The sequence below is a fragment of the Mercenaria mercenaria genome, chromosome 17, assembly GCF_021730395.1.
Source record: "Mercenaria mercenaria strain notata chromosome 17, MADL_Memer_1, whole genome shotgun sequence".
Lineage (NCBI taxonomy): Eukaryota > Metazoa > Mollusca > Bivalvia > Venerida > Veneridae > Mercenaria > Mercenaria mercenaria.
The window spans coordinates 54,114,825-54,141,488 of record NC_069377.1 but is presented as its reverse complement, the minus strand read 5'-3'; the positions used below and the strand labels follow the sequence as shown (position 1 = coordinate 54,141,488).

At 35.4% G+C, this 26,664-nt stretch overlaps 1 protein-coding gene across 10 annotated transcripts in view; it reads right to left on the bottom strand.

Annotated features, from left to right (window-relative positions):
• Positions 1–26,664, bottom strand: part of LOC123536697 (sorting nexin lst-4-like) — a 58,311-nt gene that overhangs the window by 15,838 nt on the left and 15,809 nt on the right. For 2 of the 10 annotated variants that reach the window (XM_045320058.2, XM_045320060.2), the window contains exons 2-10: positions 26,501–26,587; positions 16,426–16,503; positions 15,465–15,677; positions 13,503–13,612; positions 9,879–9,972; positions 9,193–9,318; positions 7,429–7,543; positions 7,083–7,103; positions 3,049–3,090 (exon numbers count right to left, since the gene is read on the bottom strand). In XM_045320058.2, coding sequence (XP_045175993.1) covers positions 3,049–3,090; positions 7,083–7,103; positions 7,429–7,543; positions 9,193–9,318; positions 9,879–9,972; positions 13,503–13,612; positions 15,465–15,677; positions 16,426–16,503; positions 26,501–26,587 — 886 coding nt within the window. Of the gene's footprint in view, positions 1–3,048; positions 3,091–5,293; positions 5,333–7,082; positions 7,104–7,428; positions 7,544–9,192; positions 9,319–9,878; positions 9,973–13,502; positions 13,613–15,464; positions 15,678–16,425; positions 16,504–26,500; positions 26,588–26,664 lie in introns of all 10 variants that reach the window. The other 8 variants (XM_045320059.2, XM_045320062.2, XM_045320065.2 and 5 more) reach the window with 7 other exon arrangements.

Sequence of the window (26,664 nt, the reverse complement as noted above, 5' to 3'; positions counted from 1 at the left end):
GAAGGTGTATAAAGCCTTGGCCTATATGTCTTGGGGGATATATCAAAGGTGGTAAGGTGTATAAAGCCTTGCCTATATGTCCTGTGGGGATATATCAAAGTGTGGTAAGGTGTATAAAGCCTTGGCCTATATGTCTTGTGGGGATATATCAAAGTGTGGTAAGGTGTATAAAGCCTTTGCCTATATGTCTTGTGGGGATATATCAAAGTGTGGGAAGGTGAATAAAGCCTTGGCCTATATGTCTTGTGGGGATATATCAAAGTGTGGTAAGGTGTATAAAGCCTTGGCCTATATGTCCTGTGGGGATATATCAAAGTGTGGTAAGGTGTATAAAGCCTTGGCCTATATGTCTTGTGGGGATATATCAAAGTGTGGTAAGGTGTATAAAGCCTTTGCCTATATGTCTTGTGGGGATATATCAAAGTGTGGGAAGGTGTATAAAGCCTTTGCCTATATGTCTTGTGGGGATATATCAAAGTGTGGTAAGGTGTATAAAGCCTTGGCCTATATGTCCTGTGGGGATATATCAAAGTGTGGTAAGGTGTATAAAGCCTTGGCCTATATGTCTTGTGGGGATATATCAAAGTGTGGTAAGGTGTATAAAGCCTTGGCCTATATGTCTTGTGGGAATATATCAAAGTGTGGGAAGGTGTATAAAGCCTTTGCCTATATGTCTTGTGGGGATATATCAAAGTGTGGGAAGGTGTACAAAGCCTTGGCCTACATGTCTTGTGGGGATATATCAAAGTGTGGTAAGGTGTATAAAGCCTTGGTCTACATGTCTTGTGGGGATATATCAAAGTGTGGTAAGGTGTATAAAGCTTTTGCCTTTATGTCTTGTGGGGATATATCAAAGTGTGGGAAGGTGTATAAAGCCTTTGCCTATATGTCTTGTGGGGATATATCAAAGTGTGGTAAGGTGTATAAAGCCTTGGCCTATATGTCTTGTGGGGATATATCAAAGTGTGATAAGGTGTATAAAGCCTTGGCCTATATGTCTTGTGTGGATATATCAAAGTGTGATAAGGTGTACAAAGCCTTTGCCTATATGTTTTGTGGAAGGTGTATAAAGCCTTGGCCTATATGTCTTGTGTGGATATATCAAAGTGTGATAAGGTGTACAAAGCCTTTGCCTATATGTTTTGTGGGGATATATCAAAGTGTGGGAAGGTGTATAAAGCCTTGGCCTATATGTACTGGTGGACATAAATCAAAGTGTGGTAAGGTGTATAAGGCCTTGGCCTACATGTCTTGTAGGGATATATCAAAGAGTGGTAAGGTGTATAAAGCCTTGGCCTACATGTTTTATGGGGATATATCAAAGTGTGGTAAGGTGTATAAAGCCTTGGTCTAGATGTTTTATGGGGATATATCAAACTGTGGTAATGTGTATAAAGCCTTGGCCTAGATGTTTTATGGGAATATATCAAAGTGTGGTAATGTGTATAAAGCCTTGGCCTACATGTTTTATGGGGATATATCAAAGTGTGGTAAGGTGTATAAAGCCTTGGTCTATATGTCTTGGTGGAGATAAATCAAAGTGTGGTAAGGTGTATAAGGCCATGGCCTACATGTTTTATGTGGATATATCAAAGTGTGGAAAGGTGTATAAAGCCTTGGCCTACATGTTTTATGGGAATATATCAAAGTGTGGTAAGGTGTATAAAGCCTTGGTCTACATGTTTTATGAGGATATATCAAAGTGTGGTAAGGTGTATAAAGCCTTGGCCTATATGTTTTGGTGGAGATAAATCAAAGTGTGGTAAGGTGTATAAGGCCGTGGCCTACATGTTTTATGTGGATATATCAAAGTGTGGAAAGGTGTATAAAGCCTTGGCCTACATGTTTTATGGGAATATATCAAAGTGTGGTAAGGTGTATAAAGCCTTGGTCTACATGTTTTATGGGGATATATCAAAGTGTGGTAAGGTGTATAAAGCCTTGGCCTTTATGTCTTGTAGGGATATATCAAAGTGTGGTAAGGTGTATAAAGCCTTGGCCTATATGTCTTGGTGGAGATAAATCAAAGTGTGGTAAGGTGTATAAAGCCTTTGCCTACATGTCTTGGTGGAGATAAATCAAAGTGTGGTAAGGTGTATAAAGCCTTTGCCTATATGTCTTGTGGGGATATATCAAAGTGTGGTAAGGTGTATAAAGCCTTGCCCTACATGTCTTGTAGGGATATATCAAAGTGTGGTAAGGTGTATAAAGCCTTGGCCTACATGTTTTATGTGGATATATCAAAGTGTGGTAAGGTGTATAAAGCCTTGGCCTATATGTCTTGGTGGAGATAAATCAAAGTGTGGTAAGGTGTATAAAGCCTTGGCCTACATGTCTTGTTAAGGTATATAAAGCCTTGTCCTACATATGTTGGTAGAGATGTATTGAAGCGTGGTATTTTTAAAGGTGTATAAAGCCTTGTCCTACAAATCTTAGTGTAGATGAAACAAAGTATGGTATGGTCATAAGGTCATTGGTAGTTACAAATATATGTGTGGTTTTATAAAGTGTTACACAGATTTTTTAAATAATGTGCAAAGGAATGGTTGGGGTTATAAAGCCTTACCCTACATGTTTTGGTAGTGATGTATGAAGGTATAATGGGTTAAATAAGATCTCATCACTACATAGCTTGAAGGCACAAAAGGATAAGTAAAGTCTTACCCTACATATCTGTATATTTTGGTAGTATTGTATTCATATCTAATCTTATATATGCTTTTTAGAAATGGGTATATGAAGGTATGGTGGGGGTAAATGATGGCTCTCCAAAATTATGTGAATAGGTATAATAGGGTTGAGTTCAGCCTAACCCTATGTGCATGTATGTTTTCATAGTGGTGTATTAACCACTAACCCTATGTATGTCTTACAGAAATGGGAATGGGAATAATTGTGCATATGTATAACAGGGATTAGTAAAACCTCACCCTAAGTGCATGGATGTTTTGGTAGTAGTCTATTAATCCCTAGCCCTAAATATATCATGTGGAAGTGATGTATAAAGATATGGTAGGGTTAATACAGCACCAGACTGACAAAACTGACCTGCTTTAGAGGAGGATGTAGGGTTGAGAGCTCCAAATGCAGCTGAAAGTTAGTGTAAACCAAAACAAGTTAGTGCATACCTTAAGTCCCTACAAAACATGCATAACTCTCAAACTCTACCTTAACATGCTTGTATACATGAATCACAGCATACACAAACTGTCCAGATATGCTGTGTTTCAAGTTAATGATATACAAGCTGTCCAGATATGCTGTGTTTCAAGTTAATGATACACAAGCCGTCCAAATATGCTGTGTTTCAAGTTAATGATACACAAGCCGTCCAAATATGCTGTGTTTCAAGTTAATGATACACAAGCTGTCCAGATATGCTGTGTTTCAAGTTAATGATATACAAGCCGTCCAAATATGCTGTGTTTCAAGTTAATGATACACAAGCTGTCCAGATATGCTGCGTTTCAAGTTAATGATATACAAGCCGTCCAAATATGCTGTGTTTCAAGTTAATGATATGCTGTGTTTCAAGTTAATGATACACAAGCCGTCCAAATATGCTGTGTTTCAAGTTAATGACACACAAGCCGTACAAATATGCTGTGTTTCAAGTTAATGACACACAAGCCGTCCAAATATGCTGTGTTTCAAGTTAATGATACACAAGCCGTCCAAATATGCTGTGTTTCAAGTTAATGATACACAAGCCGTCCAAATATGCTGTGCTTCAAGTTAATGATACACAAGCCGTCCAAATATGCTGTATTTCAAGTTAATGATACACAAGCTCTCCAAATATGCTGTGTTTCAAGTTAATGATACACAAGCTCTCCAAATATGCTGTGTTTCAATGGTGTATCAGTAAGTTAATTACAGAATGTACAAATTACAAGCAGCTCTCCAAGAAACTGCCTGGTGTTTACCCAAACAACAAACATAAATGACACATTATCGACATACAAACAACATAATATACTAAGCTAATTAATGTTGTTATCACCTCATCCACAACAAGTTCAAATCATTAGTAGTATTATAAGTCAAAATTTTCCATCCACAAATATTTCCAAAGTGATTAAAATACCTTAACAAAGTATCTTTTAAACTACCCTTCTAGAACAAAAATTGATTCAACCACCAAAAATTTCAAATGGCAACTTGAAATCTAAGAAATGATCAAAATAGACCAAATACACTCACCCAAGTACATTAAAACTGAATTAACTTCTCTTTTTGCCCAAATCAGACATCTGACTTAATTCAATTTCACAAAGAGAGCTTTATTTTCTGAACTTGACATTTTTTTTGAATCTGAAAAGATTTTTCTTGCTTGCCTTGTGTTTTAGCACCATTTTTAGTTATGGCTCAGGTACGGATCGATTACTACGTTTCTATCCGTGGCTAGACGTAGCTATCCGTGCCGTATGTGTGACTGGGGTATAAGGGGGTGGGCTCTAAAAAAAACACTTCAAATAAATCAATTTTACTGGCCCCTGACTGCAGTAGTTTTACACACACTCTTACTGTGCCTACATCTAATTAACTACAGTTTTGGTAAAAAAGTAATTTTACTAAAACTTTTTTTGTGATTTTTTTCAAGTCTGATACATGTAAGAGGTACGGAGCATACAGAGGAGTACTTTGAGAAAGAGTTAATTTAACGCAACATATGGCTGACAGTAATGATATTAAGACAAGCTTCGGTCCCTGGTATGTGCTCCACTTTACCCAAATAGAAAATCATAATGTTGCGAAACATCTTATTTTAACTGTATGAGTATATTCCTCAATGTTGTGATAAATGACTGTGAAAAACCTTGTGAAGCAGGGTTTCCTCTGGGACAATTTCACTTTGCACCAACAAATTTGCTTCAAGAAAAGTTTCACAAATGTTCGAACATTTTCAATTGTGATAAACAATCGCTCAGTTATCATAAAAAGTTTGCGCCAGTGGCTCCAAAGTTGGAGCCATTAGTCTGTGAGAGGTGACAAACCACTTTTGAAGTGGAACAATCAACTTTCACATTGATAGCGATTCCTGTCAAAGATTTTTCTTCCTAAAGACATCAAAACATATGGAGACCTTGACCATCTTTCTTCCAACCAGTGCCAACAGCACTTAATGTAACTTTCAAGTTTTAACCAAAGTTTAGAAACTACTAACAATGGTTCCTAATACATTAGACAAAGACTGATCACAATAGCTCATTAAAGCCTATGGCTTCAATGAGTATATAATACTAAATGTACATAACTTTCACCAAAACAGAATAACAAAAAAGCAATTTACTTCCTTTCTTTATGCTACCCCTTCTTGACTTTGTAACGTCTGTTGGTGGAATAGTTAGAACATACACAGTACATACATACACAAAGTCAGTGAAATATTACAGGGCACAAATATACAGATCATCAAATAAATTAAGAAACAAACATAAACAAGTTAGGAAGACAGATAAACATCTGCAGGAGACAATTACTGTGTAAGTGAGTATTTGTGCCTAAACAAATTTACAGTGAAATCATTAGTACACACTGAGGACTATTTTTTGTGGATTTAAAAGATGCAAAAATTCCCCAAAATAAAATCAAAAACAAACAAAATAAAGTCTCATGCCTCTTATCCGTAAAATGTGAAACCAACTTATTCAAAGCTATATGAAACAGTTGTTTGGACCGAAACTTGTATCCGTCTAGCACTCGGTATAATCAAAATACCATTTTTGACAATGATCTATACATCCTTTTAACTTTGCAAAATACATGCCATTGCACTTTATGAAAATCATGAAAAAATGCAAAACTAAACACTCAAACAGTAATTTTAAATGAAGACATCTACATATAATGAACACATCTAACATACTGTGAAATCAATAATATTCATGGGGAACTATTTTTTTCATGGTGTCATGGTTGTGACAATCCTTGATAAAGTAGAAATCCACAAATTCATACCCCAAAGAAATAGTGTTTTCCAGGCAAAAATCACTTTTTATATCCATTACATTAAATGATTTTACAGTATATGAGTCATGCCATGAGAAAACCAACATAGTGGGTATGCGACCAGCATGGATCCAGACCAGCCTGCGCATCCGCGCAGTCTGGTCAGGCTCCATGCTGTTCGCTTTTAAAGCCTATTGGAATTGGAGAAACTATTAGCGAACAGCATGGATCCTGACCAGACTGCGCAGATGCGCAGGCTGGTCTGGATCCATGCTGGTCGCATACCCATTATGTTGGTTTTCCCATGGCGTGGCTCATATGATGAATTTCCATACAAATGATTGAATTGATATTAGCATGACAATATACTTCCAGTTTAAGATACAGCAAATTCATTGGCTTTTTCAGTCAAGCACATATCTATGACTATGAACTGCATTAAAACCGTAGTTTTAAACATTGTAACTAAGATTCTCTTAATATCAAATTATAATCTAAAATATAACAAAAGATTCAAGACTTTAAGTTTAAGTTTTATAATTTAAAAAAAAAAAGATGAAATACTGGCACAACATATTCCTTTATCCAAACTGATCAGAGACAAGAAATTTACTGTTATACAGCATAGTTTTATCTCCAGGTACATACAAAACCAGTAAGTATCATAAAAAGCTTATAAATATATCCCTAAAGAAACCTAAATGTACTTTTCTGCAGAACATTGTAAAGTGAAATCAAAATTTCTATGAGGTAAAATTTGATTGTAACAGCTGAAAGCCATTCTACAAACAATAAAACTAAAACGCTTATACATATAGTAACCTAAAGAAAGAAAATGACTATAGCATAAGCCAAATGATCCAAACAATCAAAGCAGAGGAAAGTTTTAATGATTGGTCTGAAGCAAACAGAGATGAAGAGAAAGAGATTCTGGGATACAAGCTCCACTGATGGAATAAATATGAACTAAGATGTCAGACGTTCCAGGTTTAAAGCCAGACATTGTATGTTAAAGATGTGTTTAAAATGGACAATACCATAAATGTCAACATATCTGAAGCAATGAAAATACGCTTGGCTGGAATTTAAGCTTGCACACTTGTGAAGTGCAGGTGAAAATTTAAAACTACCTTGAGATTTTATGAACTTTCCTTTTATTGAAAATGAAAACTTTTGGCCAAATGACATGCATTTAATCTCTAAATCAAAGTTATAGCAATGTATATTATTATTTTCAGAATGCTTAGGGCCACTAATGGAGAAACACTTTTTGATCCGAGATAACTGCATTTGATGTAAGACTTTTTTGTAAAGCAAAAGCTGTTGTTAAATGCCATTTTCAGAGTACTATTATTTTGGAACCAAAAGTATCTAAATATCCTGATTTCAGCATTACCATGGAGACCAACAATTTCCATGAAAACATCAAAAATTTTGTAACCCAACTGGAATAACATACAATATATGTAAACTTACCAGATATCGCTTTATCAGGTAAGGGCGGGATAGGTATACATGTAAATTTGTTTTCCAACTGTATGTGCAGCCAATCGAAGTGTTTGTAACGTCGACTCACTTGTATGTTACTGAACTGTAATGATAAAAATATACTGCAAACACTTCAAGCATGTACATGTAACACATTTTTTCTCTAATGCATGCTTAATGAATTTTTCTCTTGTTAATAAATTACACTAACACAATTTAGGTTATATGGGGACTTTTCACCTCCAACAGGAGACGGTAGCAGAAGTACTTCTGAACGCTATCCAATGTTCACAAAGTGCACAACCTGCAACAGATCACCAATATCAAACAATTCTACATTCTAAGCAAGGTTTCAGACCAACAGCAATGAGGCGCAGGTGATTCTTAGTGAATGTCCTTCAACAGTCTGTAACATAGGCAATTTTCTTGAATACACCTCAGTCCATATTTATATCATATCACCCGCTCAGAACTACAATAACTTTTTTAGCATATTGTAAACATAATGGATCTAAATATTTTTGGAGAATAAACCACCATATTGGATTAAATGATTTAATATTTTATTATATTGATAATTTTGTCTGTCATAAGACGAACAGTTAGAAGGCAAAAAACAGTAAGCTTCTAGTCAAATTTGACTATTGTGTATGTAGCTCAATGCAAATGAATATCTGACAGTTACTTTATTCAAACGTGATATAAACTAGAATGTGTCTGTAGGACACAGGGTGTGCCCCCCATTGGTACATTTGTCACAAATAAGGAGAAATAATTCAAATGTTTGCAGTCTTAATGGGGTATAGCCTCAACAAACATTTTATGAAAAGGATTCATTATTCTAGGCCATATACTATTTGAGCTATGAGCATCACAAACAAAAAATCCACTATTTTGGCTATTTCAAGGGCCAACACTTTGTAATAAATGCTAAGATTCTCAGGAAGAATGCCAAGTGTGCAAGGATACATCATGATAAAGACCCAAGCAAGGTTTCATAAATTTACATCAAATACTTTTTGAGCTAGACACATAATTAGGTGAAAATGTGCATTTTTTTACTATTTCAGGGGCCGTAACTTTAAAAATAGGGTGTGGACCAAAATGAAAAATAGGAGGTGTGCAAGTTCATATCATGATTAAGACTCATGCAAGGTTTCATCAATTTATATCAAATACTTTTTGAGCTAGGCACGTCACAAGGTGAAAATGTGCATTTCTGACTATTTCAGGGGCCATTACTCAGAAAATAGGGGGCGGAGCCAGACGAAAAATAGGAGGTGCGCAAGTTCATATCATGATTAAGACTCACGCAAGGTTTCATGAATCTATATTAAACACTTTTGAGCTAGGCGTGTCACAAGGTGAAAATGTGCATTTTTGACTATTTCAGGGGCCATAACTCTTAAAATAGGGGGCGGAGCCAGACGAAAAATAGGAGGTGCACAAGTTCATATCATGATAAAGACTCATGCAAGGTTTAATCAATTATATCAAATACTTTTTGAGCTAGGCGCGTCACGAACTTCTGACGGATGGACGTACGCACGGACGGATGTACGGACGAGACCAAATCTATATGCCCCAACCACTCATGGGGGAGCACAAAAATGTCAAATGCGAAGAAAACCAAAAGCATTTTTGCACATATTATATTGCTGGGGAATATGATAGAATATTGAAGTTAAACCAATGGAGAATTTTCATTGAGTATTTACATAAGGTACAATAATGATTAAATACTGAACTTACAGAGGGTGTTATCTGGTACGCAATATAACTTTTTAACCCTTTAAGTTTGCTCTCCTTTTTGGGTGACCGTACAGAACATGTATAAGGTTGAGTGTTTGGTTTCCATTCAACACCATCTTGTGTTTCCTGAAATCAATCATCCATATGTGTATTAAAGTATTCTTGAAATCCCAAAAAATACTGTATACCATATACTTATATCTATGTTTACCTTAAAAATATGAGAATTGTTAACAGTAAACAGTAAAACATTAATCACCCAAAGCTGCAAGACTAGAGGGTAAGCAAAGTACTAGAATTATCCAGGGTTTCTTGTAATACAAACATAGAAAATATAAGGAAAACAGCCAAGATCACACAAATAGCTCAAGCATGCCCAAGTTCTCCAGCTGTCAATGCTTGCATGAGTTGTGTTTCACTGCAGTTATTTTGAAGATCATACTGGACAACAATTACAAAAGGAGATGTTTTGTCAGCAGCAAAATGAACAAACATTGTTGAAATATAAAACAACTGATGCATTATGAGGTGTGGTTTGGACAAGTAACCTCTGGGTTAAAATGCTGACGTCTTACCTGCTACATCACTGCTCCTGCAGCATTTCAGCAGAGATGTATTTCAAAAGTTTTTCCCCATGAAAATATCTCAATATTTAATAGCAAATAGTCCAAAGGATTAATATTTACCATTATTGTAATCATATCAGCCTCAGATACATTATTTGACTGAAAGCTTCCCATCATAAAAGCCTCTCCACCAGCCTTTGCAAACTGTGAAAATCTGAAGAAAACAAGAAGCTGCATGCAATAAACGCTTGATGCCCCGGTGGCATCCTTGTCGACACCAGTGATCATCCTACAAGGCGATCTGAGCGATATCGTCGCTTTAAAGTCGGCCACTTCGCCTAATTATCGCCTCCGGGCGAAATCCGAATCGCCGAGTTTTTCAGCGAGTTATTATCTGTTTACTTAAAGTTGTAAAACTTGATGCATATTCTAGATTAAATTATCGATAAATCCAGTCAACCCCGCCTACTCGCCTGTCAAACTTCAGCCAATCGTAGTGTTAATATCCCACAGTGTCAATCAATAATATTGTAAGCCGCTGCCATTTTGAAAATTTTCAATCGGCGTGTAAAAAGCCGTTTATACTCAATGTCTATATCAGTAAATAATACAAAGTTGTTATTTGGTTTAAATATTCTTTTATTTTGGCATAACTGGCCTTAACAAACACCAGACTGAAAAGTATGACTAGATAAGAATAATGACATATTTCAAAGTATATACATAGATGAACTTAAATCAGATAAAGTCTGGTGTAGAAAGTGAGCCAGTATGCCTCCTTCTTTCTTGGGAGTAGAGGCTTTAGATTAAAGCCTAACGCCACTCCACTAAGAAAGAAGGAAGAGACCAGCTCACCTGTAACCAGTTGGCATTACTCAACAAGGAGAAGCGGTGGGGATGGATGGTGGATAAGCACGCTGTTACTCGGCTGTGTTGATCTAAACACGGACTAGAAACAAAGAACTGTGTTTCAGCGGCTGACGCATGCTTCGGCGCGGTTTTGAACAAAGAGCTCATGTTTCAGTGGCTGGATTTGATCACGTGATGCATTTATTATAATGAGCGTCGAAATTTTGTGTATTCGTCACGTGATGCATTTCTCATTTCTCAAGACGAGGCTCCGGAAGTTGTTGTTTTCCAACGTTAAACGAAAGTAGAATTGTGTATTCGTTGAAGTATTTATCGTCACATGATACATTAATGAAAACGAGGCTCCGAAGGTTACACTAATGTAAACGGAAGTACATGTATGTATTTGTTACGCGCTAGCTTTAAAATGAGATTATGAAACGAAAGTAGATTCGTCACGTCTATACATACATTTCTTATAAACCACGTTTATTACATAAACTTCCAATAAACTTAAAGAGAGCATGATCTTATGCAACAATTATATATTATTCTTTCATTTTATTAAAGATTACTTCAAAAATTATTTCAATTACCATGATTATGGTCAATTCCTGTAAATGAATTGCTTGGGTACTGTGGATAAAAAATGATTTCGCCGACGTCAGAACTGCCGTACAAAATATTGTAAAAAGATCGCCATTATCTACGAGTTTGGTATTATTTTCGAAAAAATCAAAAAATAAATTAATTAAATGTATAAATCTGAACAAGTTGATGCAAAAATCAGGCATTATAAAAGCACGAGAATCGAAACATGAATGAAAATTTTCACGGCGTTTTGATCGTGCACCTGTTAAATTTACGAGTTCCGGACATGTAAATTTCGGATAAAAATTTAAGGGCAACTTTTTCATAGCTAAGTGTATACTTTATTTAGAAATTCATGAAAATGATAATGCAAGAATCAATTTCCTTAAATAATTACTGTTTATAAGTTACAGCTAGACCCATAGAAAGTGGATATATATAGGCAGGAAACTGAATGCTATGCCGATTCTTCTCCTTAAATTCCTCAACTTCTCCCTAAATTCTGTGGAGGGAGAAGTCACTTCTCCTTAAAATTTTGACCTAGGATGATCCCTGGATACAAAGCAACCTAAGTCCAAAACGAGGTCAAGTTCAAGGTCAAACTGAGGTCAGGTGATGTTTGAAGATGAGGAATGGTCACAGGTTACATCTGAATTAGTATCAAGTCATTCTAGTAAGGGTTATTGATGCTAGACGAAACGATCCCATTTGGTTAACCAAGAGATAGCCCACACAAAGCAACCTAAGTCCAGAACGAGGTCAAGGTCAAGGTGAAACTGAGGTCAGGTGATGTTTGAAGATGAGGAATGGTCACAGGTTACATCTGCATTAGTATCAAGTCATTCTAGTAAGGGGTATTGATGCTAGACGAAACGATCCCATTTGGTTAACCAAGAGATGGCCCATACAAAGCAGCCTAAGTCCAAAACGAGGTCAAGGTCAAGGTGAAACTGAGGTCAGGTGATGTTTGAAGATGAGGAATGGTCACAGGTTACATCTGCATTAGTATCAAGTCATTCTAGTAAGGGGTACTGATGCTAGACGAAACGGTCCCATTCGGTTAACCTTGTACGGACAGACAAACGGATGGACGGTTGGACGGACGGAGAGGACAATCACTATATGCCTCCCGCATCAGTAGATGCGGGGGGCATAAAAATCTTTTAATATAGTTAATTAGGGATATAGGCCATAATTATAGTATTTTTTCTCTATAAGTAGACAAAGCTCATTTCAAAACTAGAGCTTCTTTTGAGAAAAGCGCATGTCTCCCACAACTGCCTTATCATCTGAATAGTAGTATATGAGTCAAACATGCACCAAGACCTCAACTGCCTAATCATCTGAATAGTAGTATATGAGTCAACCATGCACCAAGACTTCAACTGCCTAATCATCTGACATGATTAGGTCTTGGGGCATAAATAACTTACTCCACTAAGAAAACTTTCAGTTCCTAGGTCACACGAGCGTAAACCCTACTCCCTATATATTCTTAATTCCCAATCAGACTTTCAGTGCTTTGATTATCAAAAAAAATGTTTGGCCATAATTCCAAAGTGCCTGGGCCGATTTGGCTAGTTATCGAACTTGGCCGAGGACTCATTGGCAAACACATTTTGTTGAAGTTTGGTGAAGAGTGGATGAGGAATGTTCGACTTAGAGTACGGACAAGAAATGTTATTCCCAATCAGACTTTCAGTGCTTTGATTATCAAAAACAATGTTTCAAGTGCCATAATTCCGAAGTGCCTGGGCCGATTTGGCTAGTTATCAAACTTGGCCGAGGACTTATTGGCAAACACATTTTGTTCAAGTTTGGTGAAAATTGGATGAGAAATGTTCGACAGGAGTGCGGACAAGAGATTTGTGACAAACGGACAGACAGACAGGAGTAAATCAATACGTCTCCCACCACAGAGGTGTGGGAGACATAATAAGCCTGGAACAGCAGCTGAGAAATGAATGTCAATCCTTTTCTTATATTGGCCAAACATGTTCACACTACCACCAGCACAAATCTCCTGTGTTTTTTTCCATTCTTTGTTAACAGAATACTAGTATGGATAACAATACAGAATTTATTGCTAATTTCAAATAAATTCCCAAAGCAGCAGCAGTTACCCATATTTTTCACATGCTGAGAGGCATCACTGCTTAAAAGGTCCTCCTCCTTTAATAAGGCGAGAAAAGTTATATCACATTCGCTGTTTGCAAACCAAAATAGGAAAAATGTCATTGTTAAGCAACAAGTCTCAAAGAATTTATGTTATTTAGAATCACTGTGGATCATGATAATACTAACCTGTTAAAACTTTTCTTCACTGTACCGTATTTTGACATATCAGATGGTGGAGACGTAGAACTTTTTGGCCTGCCCTGCGATAAACCAAAGTTTCCTTGTCCTTGCAAATCCTATAAGTTAACAAAAATAAAATTGAGATTCATCTTTTTTTCGTCTTTGTGCAAGCAAAAATGATAAAAATCAAATGTACAATATGACATGTCTTTGTGGTCAACTGTATTAAGCAACCACTTGCCCTTAAGTAGCCACCCACCTAACTTCCCAAACTGACCTTTATTCTAATATCAACTTGTCTTAAGCAGACATCTGCAATCAGCAATGGTAAATAAAATTCTCTGACTTTCCCCTGCCAAAATAATGATTTTCATTGACCAAAACCATCAGATTTGTCCAAATCCTCCTTCTACTGCTGGCCAATCCACCCAATTCCAGTTTAACTCATTTTTTTCAATTACCAACATTTTGGAGGTTATCAAACAGCCTATGTGTACAACTATTATATATGATCAGTGGATGAATAGTCTTTTAAATTACCTATATAAGGTTTGTTTGTTTGTTTGTTTTGGGTTTAACGCCGTTTTTCAACAGTACCTGTTCTCTGCAAGTAACTGCCAACTTCCCCACATGAATCAGAGGTGGAGGAAGGCATAACTCAAGTATAACTAAGCAAAGCGATGGATGGGGGGGGGGGGGGGGGGGGGGGAATCAAAATCTTAGGATTTCTTGTTTGAGATTAAAGCTTAGATTTAAAGTTTGGTCACTGAAATTTAAATTTCCCTCACTTTCCCAGAAATTTTGTTTTTCACTGACAAATTTTCAAAACTCCGAGCATTTCACAGACCTTGAAAAAAAACCCAAACTTTTCAAGCTTAGTAATAACCCTGTTATTTTTGTGTCTAACAGATTTCTCAAGGAAGTCCTAGATTAGAAAATTTCACAAAACTTGAAGTTCAAGTAATTTAAAGTTTATAAACTAACAAAGGAAAAAGAATATCCAAAAAATGCAATATTACTGCAAATAATACAATTTCATCATTTTTAATTAACTAGGCAGACTTAATCAGTACATTAAACACATAGCAGAAAAAAAAAACATGAAAAAGAAGTTTATTACTATACCAAATAGATAGAGAAAGTCAAAGTTTATTTTATAAAAGGCCTAATTTATATTACAGACACAACAACCTCCCTTGAAATGTACAATATACTTGTCAATGAAGAGAAATGATCTATAAAGTATGCAATTGGTCTAAGTGGCAGTAACCAAACACCAATTGAACCTTAATCTTTTCTGCACAATTATGACAATAGCTGTGCAATATACATTTTAAGCCAACTGATCAACAGACTTCCTGGTTTTCAAACAAGATCAAGTTTTGCCAATCTTCAGTACAGTTTTTATCTATATGATTATATTGTGTGTATATCTCGAAAATTATTCACAGTTACATGTTATTATGGGAAGATAAAAGGACGTGTTGACAATATTGACATATATTTGAAGTTGTTAACACTTCTTTTTTGAGGGTTTTGTACAGTGTAGTTTGTATACTTATATAAATATAAACCTAGAGTGAAAATGCATTCATATCTTCTCTGGGATCTGTAGGAAACAACTGTACATTTCATTTCATTATTGTTCAGCATAATCGTAATCATATGTTGCCGTTTAAGTATATGGATTGCTTGACAGTATTTACCTGAAAGTGATCATCATCATCATCAGCATCATAATCTCTTAAAGAAATTATTGTAACCACCATAAAATAAATGTTGTTAAAATATGTGAATAAGAAATGTGTTTCTCCTGCACGAGTTAAGTGCTCCCCTTGACTTCAATTGGTAATCATAATTATAATCATCGTTGCATAATAATAATCATCATCATCATCACCGCCACCATCATGGTCATCATTACCACCACTACCACTACCAACAACAATATCATCATCTAATACATACTGTTTGATTATGTGAATTTGATGCTCCACCCGTACTTGTACTTGAATGATCATCATCGTCATCATCCCAGTCATCATCATCCCATCCCTCCACACTGTGCTGGGGCTCCGGCATGCCTCCACCTCCGTGTCCCCACCCATTATGTGATGGTGGTGGGGCTGTTGGCATTGGAGGGGGAGGAGGAGGAAATGATGGTTCTGGGGGCTCAATAATCTATACAGTGATAGAACAAAATAACTTTATTTTTTCATTTACAATTAAAGATATTCAATTAATTATGAGGCAACTATTATATTTAGTTAAGGTATTAAACTTTCATCATTCTTTACTTATTCAAGATGTTAAATTCCTGATCAGTGTTAAATGTGAAGAATATTAAATCTTCTACCTTACAGAAGTCAAACTTAAGACTAGAGGTGCTTTGAGAAAAGCGCATGTCTCCCACAATTGCCTAATCATCTAAATAGTAAGTCAGTCTTTATATGCTGTTTACTTAATCCACATGTGCATGCGCTTTCTTGACACCAAAAGGACGCCTATACTACTAGTAGTATAGGCGCTGGTTTAGGGGTAAAACTGCGCAAGAAATCTGTGTGTTTTTGGTAAATCAAGGGCCATAATTCCGAAGTGCCTAGGCCGATTTTGCTAGTTATTGAACTTGGCCGAGCACTTATTGGCAGACACATTTTGTTGAAGTTTGGTGAAGATCGGATGAGAAATGTTCGATTTAGAGTGCGGACAAGCTTTGTGACAGACAGACACACAGACAGACACACAGACTGGAGTAAATCAATATGTTTCCAAGCCAACTTACTGAGGACTGATTCTGGTCCAGTCTATTTTCTCAACATGAAACTAATAAATTAATAAAGAACAAACTTGATTATTATTAAATGATACTTGTTATGTGTCTGAAAAAAGAAGTCAAATAAGTTAATCTAATACAAAGTACAAAATGTACCTCTACATATGCTTGTGGTATAAGTCCTACATTTCCAAGATAATTTCTTGCTTCCCACCAGCCATCTCCCACATCCTGAAATATATTTTTATACAATAAATTCACATCAATAGCTTGACCTATGAAGGCAAATATGATTTTTGTATACAATTTTAATAATAAATTCAGATTTTATTGAACACATTTTTGCTAAAAAAATATTGAAAGTACATTGATATACCGAGAAGACTCTTTTGCAAAATTATAGAAATTATAAAAGAAAACTTGCCCTCCAGGATCTCATAAAGTACAGAATTTAGTTTGTTTGTTGTTGTTTTTTTTAATTTTTTTATTTGGGTTAAATGCCATTTTCAACAGCATTATAGATTTTGGTTCAATGCAATTCTCAACAGCATTTCAGAATTGGATTCAATGCCATTTATAAACAGTATTTTAGAAATTGGTTCAATGCCATTTTCAACAGTATTTCAGAATTCGGTTCAATGCTATTTTAAACAGTATTTCAGAATTGGGTTTCATGCGATTTTCATCAGTTTTTCAGATTTGTATTAAATGCCATTTATTAACAGTATTTCAGAATTGGGTTCAATGCCATTTTAAACAGTTTTTCAGATTTGTATTAAATGCCATTTATTAACAGTATTTCAGATTTGGGTTCAATGCCATTTCAAACAGTTTTTCAGATTTGTATTAAATGCCATTTATAAACACTATTTCAGATTTGGGTTCAATGCCATTTTAAACAGTTTTTCAGATTTGTATTAAATGCCATTTATAAACTGTATTTCAGATTTGGGTTCAATGCCGTTTTCAGTGTATTTCAGTTTATGGATGCTGTGCTAAAATTGAACACTACTCTGCAAATAACTGACCAGGTGCGGAACAAATAACTGAAACCATCACTGTGTTAACTACAGTGTAATGCCCATCCTTTCTAAAAGGTAAAATCTTATCAACCCCTCACATGGGAGTCTATGAGAAAATCACAATTTTAATAACATTTTCGTATCTAGGAAAGTGTCTACTATGTGAAGATTTTAATGAAAGTTTTCTTTGTTGTATATTAACCGATTTTCTATTGAATGGTAAAAATATTAGGTCCATGAGACCTACATTTAATTCAGAGATATCCTGACTGGATTCTAGGTTATCCTGATATAAAACATCACATGACTTCAGATATAACAAACTAAGAACAAAGTTCAGAAATATCTTAAAGAAATAATGACTATATCTTATCAATTTCTTAGAAACATCTCAAATAGATTACATCAAAACTAGCTGATTACACGTATCACTAAACATGCATATCTATCTAACACTATTCAGATGAAAAGTGCATTTATCTTAACAAATTATTTCCTTTTCCCAACCTCCTTAATATATATGAAAATATTTTTGCTTGCAATACCCATTTCTTACAAAAATGGATTCATCAGATAACCTCTCAAAGTACTCTGCACTTTGTCAACAGTGTAAAACAGAATAGTGTTCTTGAATGTTTAGAATGAACAGACAGAACAGTCACAAGAAAAAAAACAAGAGGGCCATGAAGGCCCTGTATCGCTCACCTGACCTACTGACCTAAAGATCATCAAGATTAACATTCTGACCAAGTTTCATTAAGATATGGTCATAAATGTGGCCTCTAAAGTGTTAACTAGCTATTCCTTTGATTTGACCCCGTGACCTAGTTTTTGATCCGACATGACCCAGATTCAAACTTGACCTAAAGATCATCAAGTTTAACATTCTAACTAAGTTTCATGAAGTTACAGTCATAAATGTGGCCTCTAGAGTGTTAACAAGCTTTTCCTTTGATATGACCTAGTGACCTAGTTTTTGACCCCACATGAACAAGATTTAAATTTGACCTAAAGATCATCAAGATTAACATTCTGACCAAGTTTCATTAAGATATGGTCATAAAAGTGGCCTCTAAAGTGTTAACTAGCTTTTCCTTTGATTTGACCTGGTGACCTAGTTTTTGACCCGACATGACCCAGATTCGAACTTGTCCTAAAGATCATCAAGTTTAACATTCTGACTAAGTTTCATGAAGATACAGTCATAAATATGGCCTCTAGAGTGTTAACAAGCTTTTCCTTTGATTTGACCTGGTGACCTAGTTTTTGACCCGACATGACCCAGATTCGAACTTGTCCTAAAGATCATCAAGTTTAACATTCTGACTAAGTTTCATGAAGATACAGTCATAAATATGGCCTCTAGAGTGTTAACAAGCTTTTCCTTTGATTTGACCTGGTGACCTAGTTTTTGACCACACCTAACCCAGATTTGAACTTGAGCTATAGATCATCAAGATTAACATTTTGACCAAGTTTCTTTAGATATGGTCATAAATGTGGCCTCTACAGTGTAAACTAGCTTTTCCTTTGATTTGACTGGGTGACCTAGTTTTTGATCCTACATGACACAGATTCAAACTGGACCTTAAGATCATCAATATTAACATTCTGACCATGTTGCATGAAGATACAGTCATAAATGCGGCCTCTACAGTGTTAACAAGCTTTCTTTGATTTGACCCGGTGACCTAGTTTTTGACCCCAGATGACCCAATATCGAACTCGTCCAAGGCTATATTGAGGATAACACTCCAATCAAGTTTCATTAAGATTGGGCCAAAATTGTGACCTCTAGAGTGTTAACAAGCTTTTCCTTTGATTTGACCTGGTGACCTAGTTCTTCACCCCAGATGACCCAATATCGAAATCGTCCAAGATTTTATTAAGGGTAACATTCTGACCAAGTTTCATTAAGATTGGGCCAAAAATGTGACCTCTAGGGTGTTAACAAGCTTTTCCTTTGATTTGACCTGGTGACCTAGTTTTTGACCCCAGATGACCCAATATCGAACTCGTCCAAGATTTTATTGAGAGTAATATTCTGACCAAGTTTCATTAAGATTGGGCCAAAATTGTGACCTCTAGAGTGTTAACAAGCTTTTCCTTTGATTTGACCTGGTGACCTAGTTTTTGACCCCAGATGACCCAATATCGAACTCGTCCAAGATTTTATTGAGAGTAATATTCTGACCAAGTTTCATTAAGATTGGGCCAAAATTGTGACCTCTAGAGTGTTAACAAGCTTTTCCTTTGATTTGACCTGGTGACCTAGTTTTTGACCCCAGATGACCCAATATCGAACTCGTCCAAGATTTTATTCAGAGTAATACTCTGACCAAGTTTCATTAAGATTGGGCCAAAATTGTGACCCCTAGAGTGTTAACAAGCTTTTCCTTTCATCTGACCTGGTGACCTAGTTTTTGAACCCAGATGACCCAATATCGAACTCGTCCAAGATTTTATTGAGGGTAACATTCTGACCAAGTTTCATTAAGATTGGGCCAAAACTGTGACCTCTAGAGTGTTAACAGTCAAATTGTTGACGACAGACGGTCGACGGACGATGACGGACACAGGGCGATCACAAAAGCTCACCTTTGAGCACTTCGTGCTCAGGTGAGCTAACAACTGCAAAAGAATGTTGTCTTGGTTACTTTCTACCAAGCGCACTAGCAACAGAACTGGGAACCAGCATAGCACAATCCATTATTAACAATTTCAGAAGACTTCTAGTACATGTTACAATAAAACTTCAGTTTGTTTTGTTTTGTTGGATATAATGCCATATCAACATGATAGTGAAGGAAGACCCTAGGTGCCCCTTCTACTATTATTTCATCATGGAAGTGTGCCTATTTAAACTTCCATAAACCAACTGGACAGCTTTCTCACAGGAAAGAATTCTAGCTAAACCCACAGCAGCCTTTTTTCATCAATGCATTTCAAAGACCCTTGTGAAGTTTCTGACCTTGCTATTTTTCATGTCTGGTTAAGCCACTGACTGAATGGAATATGCCCAGGTAGGGCATAAAAATTATAGTTTAGTAATTCATTAAATGGTTTCTGTAATGATAATTCTAGAAGCAAGGTAATGAAAAATTATTTGAGTGCAGAAACTGGTTAAGTAAAGTCGCTCACCTGAAGAGAACCTTAACCATCTGACTTTGCTTCTAACTAGGTTTGGTGAAAATCCTTTTAGCTGTTCATTAAAAAAAGTTATTTTAAGTTTTTTTTCATATTTTGCTGTCATGCTCCAAAAACGCATAACCATCAGAAGAAATCATATAAAGGTGTTCTACTTGAACTCTAGTGATCCCTAAAAGGGCCCAAGTGACCCCACTTGAACAAATTTGGCATAAGACCTTATAATGATGTTACAGACCTAGTTTGATGAAGATCCATTACGCGGTTAATAAGAAGAAGTACTTTAAAGGTATTTCTATTTTAAGCTCAAGGGGCCAAGTGCCCCCAGTTGAAAAAACTTGGTAAAGGACCTTATAATGATGCTCCAGACAAGGTTTGATAAAGGCCCATCAAGCAGTTCATGAGGAGAAGTTACTTAAAAGTATTTCTATTTTTAACTCTAGCTGCCTCTAAAAGGGGCTAAGTGTCTCCAATTGAACAAATTTGTTAAAAGACCTTATACTGCTGCTACCAATCAAGTTTGATGAAGATCCATCGAGCGTTTTATGAGAAGAAGTCATTAAAAGGCAGCCTATTGTAAGAGGCCCCTAAAAGGACCTAAATGCCCCTTCCCCTCCCCAACTTCCAACCCCATTGAGCTCATTTTGGAGAGGACCTTATACTGATGCCAAAGACCAATTTTGAAGAAGATCCATTGAGCAGTTCCTGAGAAGTAGTCATTAAAAGTTTTTTTTTCAGTTTTAGCCTTTGCGGCCCCTATAAAGGACCAACTGCCACCTTTTGAATAAATTTGAGAGAGGACTTTATAATAATCAAACAGACCAAGTTTGGTGAAAATCCATCAAACAGTTCATGACAAGAAGTTATTTAAAGGTATTACTAATTTTAGTTCTAGCTGCTCCCTAAATGGGGCAAAGTGCCCCCATTGCCCCCATTTGTATAAAATTTGGAGAGGACCTAATAATGATGCTACAGACCATGTTTGATAAAGATCCATCTAGCAATTCATGAGAAGAAGTTGTTTAAAGGCACATCTAATTTTACCTCTGAAGCCAAGTGCCCCCATTTGTATACAATTGGGAGAGGACCTTGAAGATCCATGTAGCAGTTCATGAGAAGAAGTCTTTTAAGGGTATTTCTATGTTTAGTTCTAGTGGCTCCAAAAAGGGGCCAAGTGACCCCATTTGAATAAATTTAGAAGAAGACCTTATAATGATGCTACAGGCTAACTTTGATGAAGATCCATCAAGCTGTTCATGAGAAGAATTTCTTTAAAGGTTTTTTCTATTTTTAACTCTGGTGGCCCCTAAAAGGGCTCAAGGTGAAGCATTTGTTCAAACTTGATAAAGGTCCATACCAGGATATTACTAACCAAGTTTCGTGTAATTTCAGAGGAGAATATGTTTAAGTAAAAATGTTGACGCAGGACGCAGAACAACAGACACTGGACTATCCATCTATACTAATAGCTCACCCCGAACAATGTTCAGGTGAGCTAAGAAATACTTGTTTACAGCAAAAAATCAACTAATACTTCTATACAAACAAAAGTGAAATATATATGAAAGTTAGAGGTAAAAAGTTATATCATATATACAATAAAGGAAATGATAGAACATTATTTCTAGGAAAACACATAAACATAGAGGGATAGGAAAATCTATTTATTTGAAAAAAGTTTTTTTCTGCCTGAGTCATACCATTCTAAATGCTTGACTTATTTTAAAAATGATCTCATACTAAGGAATTGATGAAGAGTACCTCTTGACCAGACTAAATTTTTTAACAATGCTGCCTTTCAGAAATAATATCTATTTCTTTCTATGATAAACCAAACAAGATGCATTGTGGTTCAAGGAATACTTTCAAGAAACCGAGATACAAGAAAGCAAATACAGTACAAGTATTTCTTTTATCAACTCCATTGTTTCAGTACAAAACAAGTATTTCTTTTATCAGCTCAATTGTTTCAATGTTAAGTATGCAAGTAGGATAAGGCTGAGGTTTGAGACATTCAGCTCTTGAAAACTATGACTACCATTCATAATCAATATTAACATCATCGATACCCATGATAGTCTGACTGCATGTTGTCATGTACAGTAATAAAGTGGAGCAATCAGAGCAGAACTGACAAGTCTATGTAATTTTGGCATCCCATATTTCATAAAAGGTTTGGTTCAAGAAAGCGCAGTGTTGAAGCAGAAAAGTAAGCATCTTGAAAACCATTACCATTCTTTCTAAACAAGCTCAGGTGAATGCAGTCTTGAGGGACAGTGAGGCAAATCCACCAGAAGCAATTGGGACAATGAGGCAACTCCGCTAGAAGCAAAAGGCCCCAGTCAACCACCAGTTGAGATTTTTTGCAACCTGGACAACAGCTTTTCACTTGCAACCAGGGAAGGAACTTGTGTTAAGTTAACTAATATTAAACTATATTCAACATGAACCAGAATCATGTGCACCAGATAAAGTAGTTGCTTAATGTGCTAATTAATATTTTTGTTTGAATTTTAGTGCATTAAATGACACTAATTGGTATAAACTTAACTCTTTTCAGTTAGCAAATTAGGCATATTGTTCACAGATCATTTAAACGGAAGAAATTTTCTTTCACATTCAATTTTGTAACAATGGACTTGATATAAAAACCCTAACAATTTGTTTTTCTGAAACAAATCCATATTTCAATGGGCTGAGAAAAGCATTACAAAGTTTTGTTTTATTGATGAACATTTTCGTTCTGCTCAGTCAATCTGTGAATGAGTAGCTTTAAAAGTTGGAATCTCAACAAGTTAGTAATTTCTAAATTCTGTAACAGAGCTGCTGAAACTGATCCTGGTGTAACAGTAATGACGATTTTTTTAATAATGTAACCACTATCATTATTTCTTTGTAATATTCTTTAAAATGACATTACACTTTGTGGTTTTGCCAAAACATCTATTTCGTGAAGACATTAATTTGGTGGATTTCAAATCTACAAAATTAATATAAAAAGAAAATATGCCTATTTGTTACAATTTAATTTTGTGGACTGATGCAACCATGATATCCACTAAATATAAGTATCCCATAAATATTACTGATTTCACAGCATGACAATCTAATGCAAATGTTTGTGGCAAAATATCATGGTATTTTCACGGAAATCTTTTTCTTGTAAGAGTGGCAATGAGTGCAAACATTTTGTAAAAGCTACAGTCCAATAAAAATTTATCACTTGAGCATTTTTATTTCCATAAAAACTGAAACTGTACTAAATCTTTAGAAGAAATACAGTACAGTGAAATCATTAATATTCGTGGGGGACTAATTTTCATGGATTTCATGGCTGAGTCAATCCACTAAATTTAATCCCAACACGCAAGTAAAATTCCCATTCATTTTTTGTTCAAAAGTTGAAATCCGCGATTTCATATCCCCAAGAAATAGCCATTTTGACCAAAACCACGAAAATTCATGCCCACGAAATTAAATGATTTCACAGTAATCACTTAAACTAGAGAAATTTTATTTCAGCAACTCTGAAAATATGAAAAATGGTGACAAGTCACATTTGAAAACAGTCATCTTGCAGTACTAAATTTTGTTGAGAAAAAGGTGTTTACAAAACCTTTGCATCGTAAATACTTCATATAGTGGACCCATAATGATAATAGGCAAGGACCTATTTTCTGTATGTGATTTCAGCATTCATTGTTTTTTTATGCTCAAACTGAGCTACATTTGAGTCAAAAGAATGCCGAATTGCCTAATAAGAATACATAATCACAAAGACATTGCCAAGTGTCATTATCAGTCCATTACCTTTAATAAAAGTTGAAATTACTTAATAAATTTTAATTAAAATAATTGTGCTTTAGGCCTAGATATCACATCTTTTTTAACAAAATGTTAACTTTATCCATTCTGCATAAGCCAAACAATTTTTAAAGTATCAACAAGATGGCCACTTCAAAAGTGACAATCTACAAATGTGAAAAAAAAAAAACCAGTGGGATCTCCATATCTAATAAATCTATAGTTACCTGCTATACGCAAGACATAAAACAAACAAGAATTATGAAAAGCATTTTTAAACAGATAAAACAAAAACACTGAACATGAGAAATTATAAATAAAAGTCAAAAGTGCTCTAATAATCTGACCATTTTCACCATGTATCATAACCACAAGGAAAGCTAGAGTGTGCATTTTAAGGTTCAAACAAATTTTCACACAGAACTGAGTGCTTAGCATGAAAGGTTTAAGAAAAATGACTGATGGTACATTCAAATCAGTTATAAAAGCAAATGCACATCTCTTCGTCTATGATAAAACACATGGAAGAAGGCATGCATAAACAAGTAAGCCACACAATGAGAAAACAAACATAGTGCATTTGCGACCAGCATGGCTCCAGACCAGCCTGCGCATCTGCGCAGACTGGTCAGGATCCATACTGTTCGCTTTCAAAGTCTATTGCAATTAGAGAAACTGTAAGCGAACAGCATGGATCTGACTGCGCGAATGCGCAGGCTGGTCTGGATCCAAGCTGGTCGCAAATGCACTATGTTTGTTTTCTCATGGTGCATCTCAAATTACAAGTATTAACTTTACTGAAGTTCTTGTACATTTTGAAAGTGCTTTTGGATGTTTGGGCCAAATTTTGGATGTTTTTATATGTTTGTGTCTTGTGCAATATTTATCCATTTTGGAAATTTGCAGAAATATCAGATTTGAACTAAGCAATCTCAGGGGTCACACTGGGATTTTTTTTCTCTGAGCCACTGCTTTTTCCGAAGATAAAACTGACGTTCTTGTAGGACTACATTATATGTACCAAAGTACTCATACTACTCAAGAAATTAATGTAGTTATTACATATTTCTTAGTAACCCTTTAAAAAGCTATTTAAAAAATCAATTTGTGTTAATTTCTAAAATTATCATTTTTATAAACATCTGCCATTTACATGTAATAAAAAATTCTGAAAATCTCATTTAAAATAAAGATGTCAAAAAAGAAAAAAAATTTAAAAAAAAAAACAAGTGTCTTGTTTTGCACATTGCCTATAAGTGGGTGGGGTTTGATGCCTTCTCATGTTTTATTCTCGAAAATTACTTCAAAATAAGAGCTCCTTTAGCAACAGTTGTCAAATTTTTCTTAAATGTAGACTTTTTATTGGCTTTTTATTAAGACTGCACTAAAAAATCTCGTCAGAAATGACAGAAATATCCGAAAATCACGGTCGCGAAAACGGGTGACAAATTCGGAAAACGTAAGTTAGAATTAAATATTTGATAAAATACCTATGTTTTATTGCTTTTCTATCATCATAGCTATTCAATACTTACAATTTCTGCTTGTCTAAAGCATTTTTGTATGTTTTTGCCCAAACTAACCCTCGGCAATCATTGAAAATTGTCTAACGGCCGATTGCTCATAAAATCGTATCAAGTGCACAAAATGATGATTATAATTATCTAGTTTGTTATTCAGTAATCTAATTATCGCCAATTAACTGCCTGATCAAATAAAAAATTTGCAAATTGGCTCCCTCCCTTTCAATATTAACGGATGTTGTGTCTACACAGATTTTCGATTTTTCACACCTTTTGTTTCGTAAAACTGGCAATATTCGTAGTTTTGCAGACAGATATAGCTTCGGGCCATTTTCGCCAATTAGAAAATTTCTGAGCCACATTTAATTTTTAGTCGCAAACGGCTCAAGTGGCGATCGACAGCGTGACCCCTGAATCTACTTCAGTAACCTTTAACATTATACTGAAGTTTTTAGTTGTAAGCAATCAGCTTCATAAATCCCCAAAATCCTTGAATGTGTTAGTGTAAAATGTTGGCATTATCATTGACTGCAATCAGTCTAGCATTAAATCAGCACTATACAATGTATTTTTTTTTTCCCAGCACATCACATTTTTTTTTTTAAATTCAACTAAAAATTAACCTATTTTTCAACATAAAAAAGAAACTAAAACAGCATTTATAATTAATATTGTGACAGATTGTATATTGCGGCATAAACAGCAAGCTTGTCCTATACAGCACACTGTACTAACCTGTTGTACTATTGTCAGTGTTTCTCCTTCATTGAAACTGAGTTCACCACTTCCTGTGTCACCTTCAAATGTGTACAAGGCCTGAGCCTGAAAGAGAAAAAGAAAGGTATAAAACTCAAAAGTCATATACACAATTTTGTTCAAAATCACTGGTAAATGAGCTT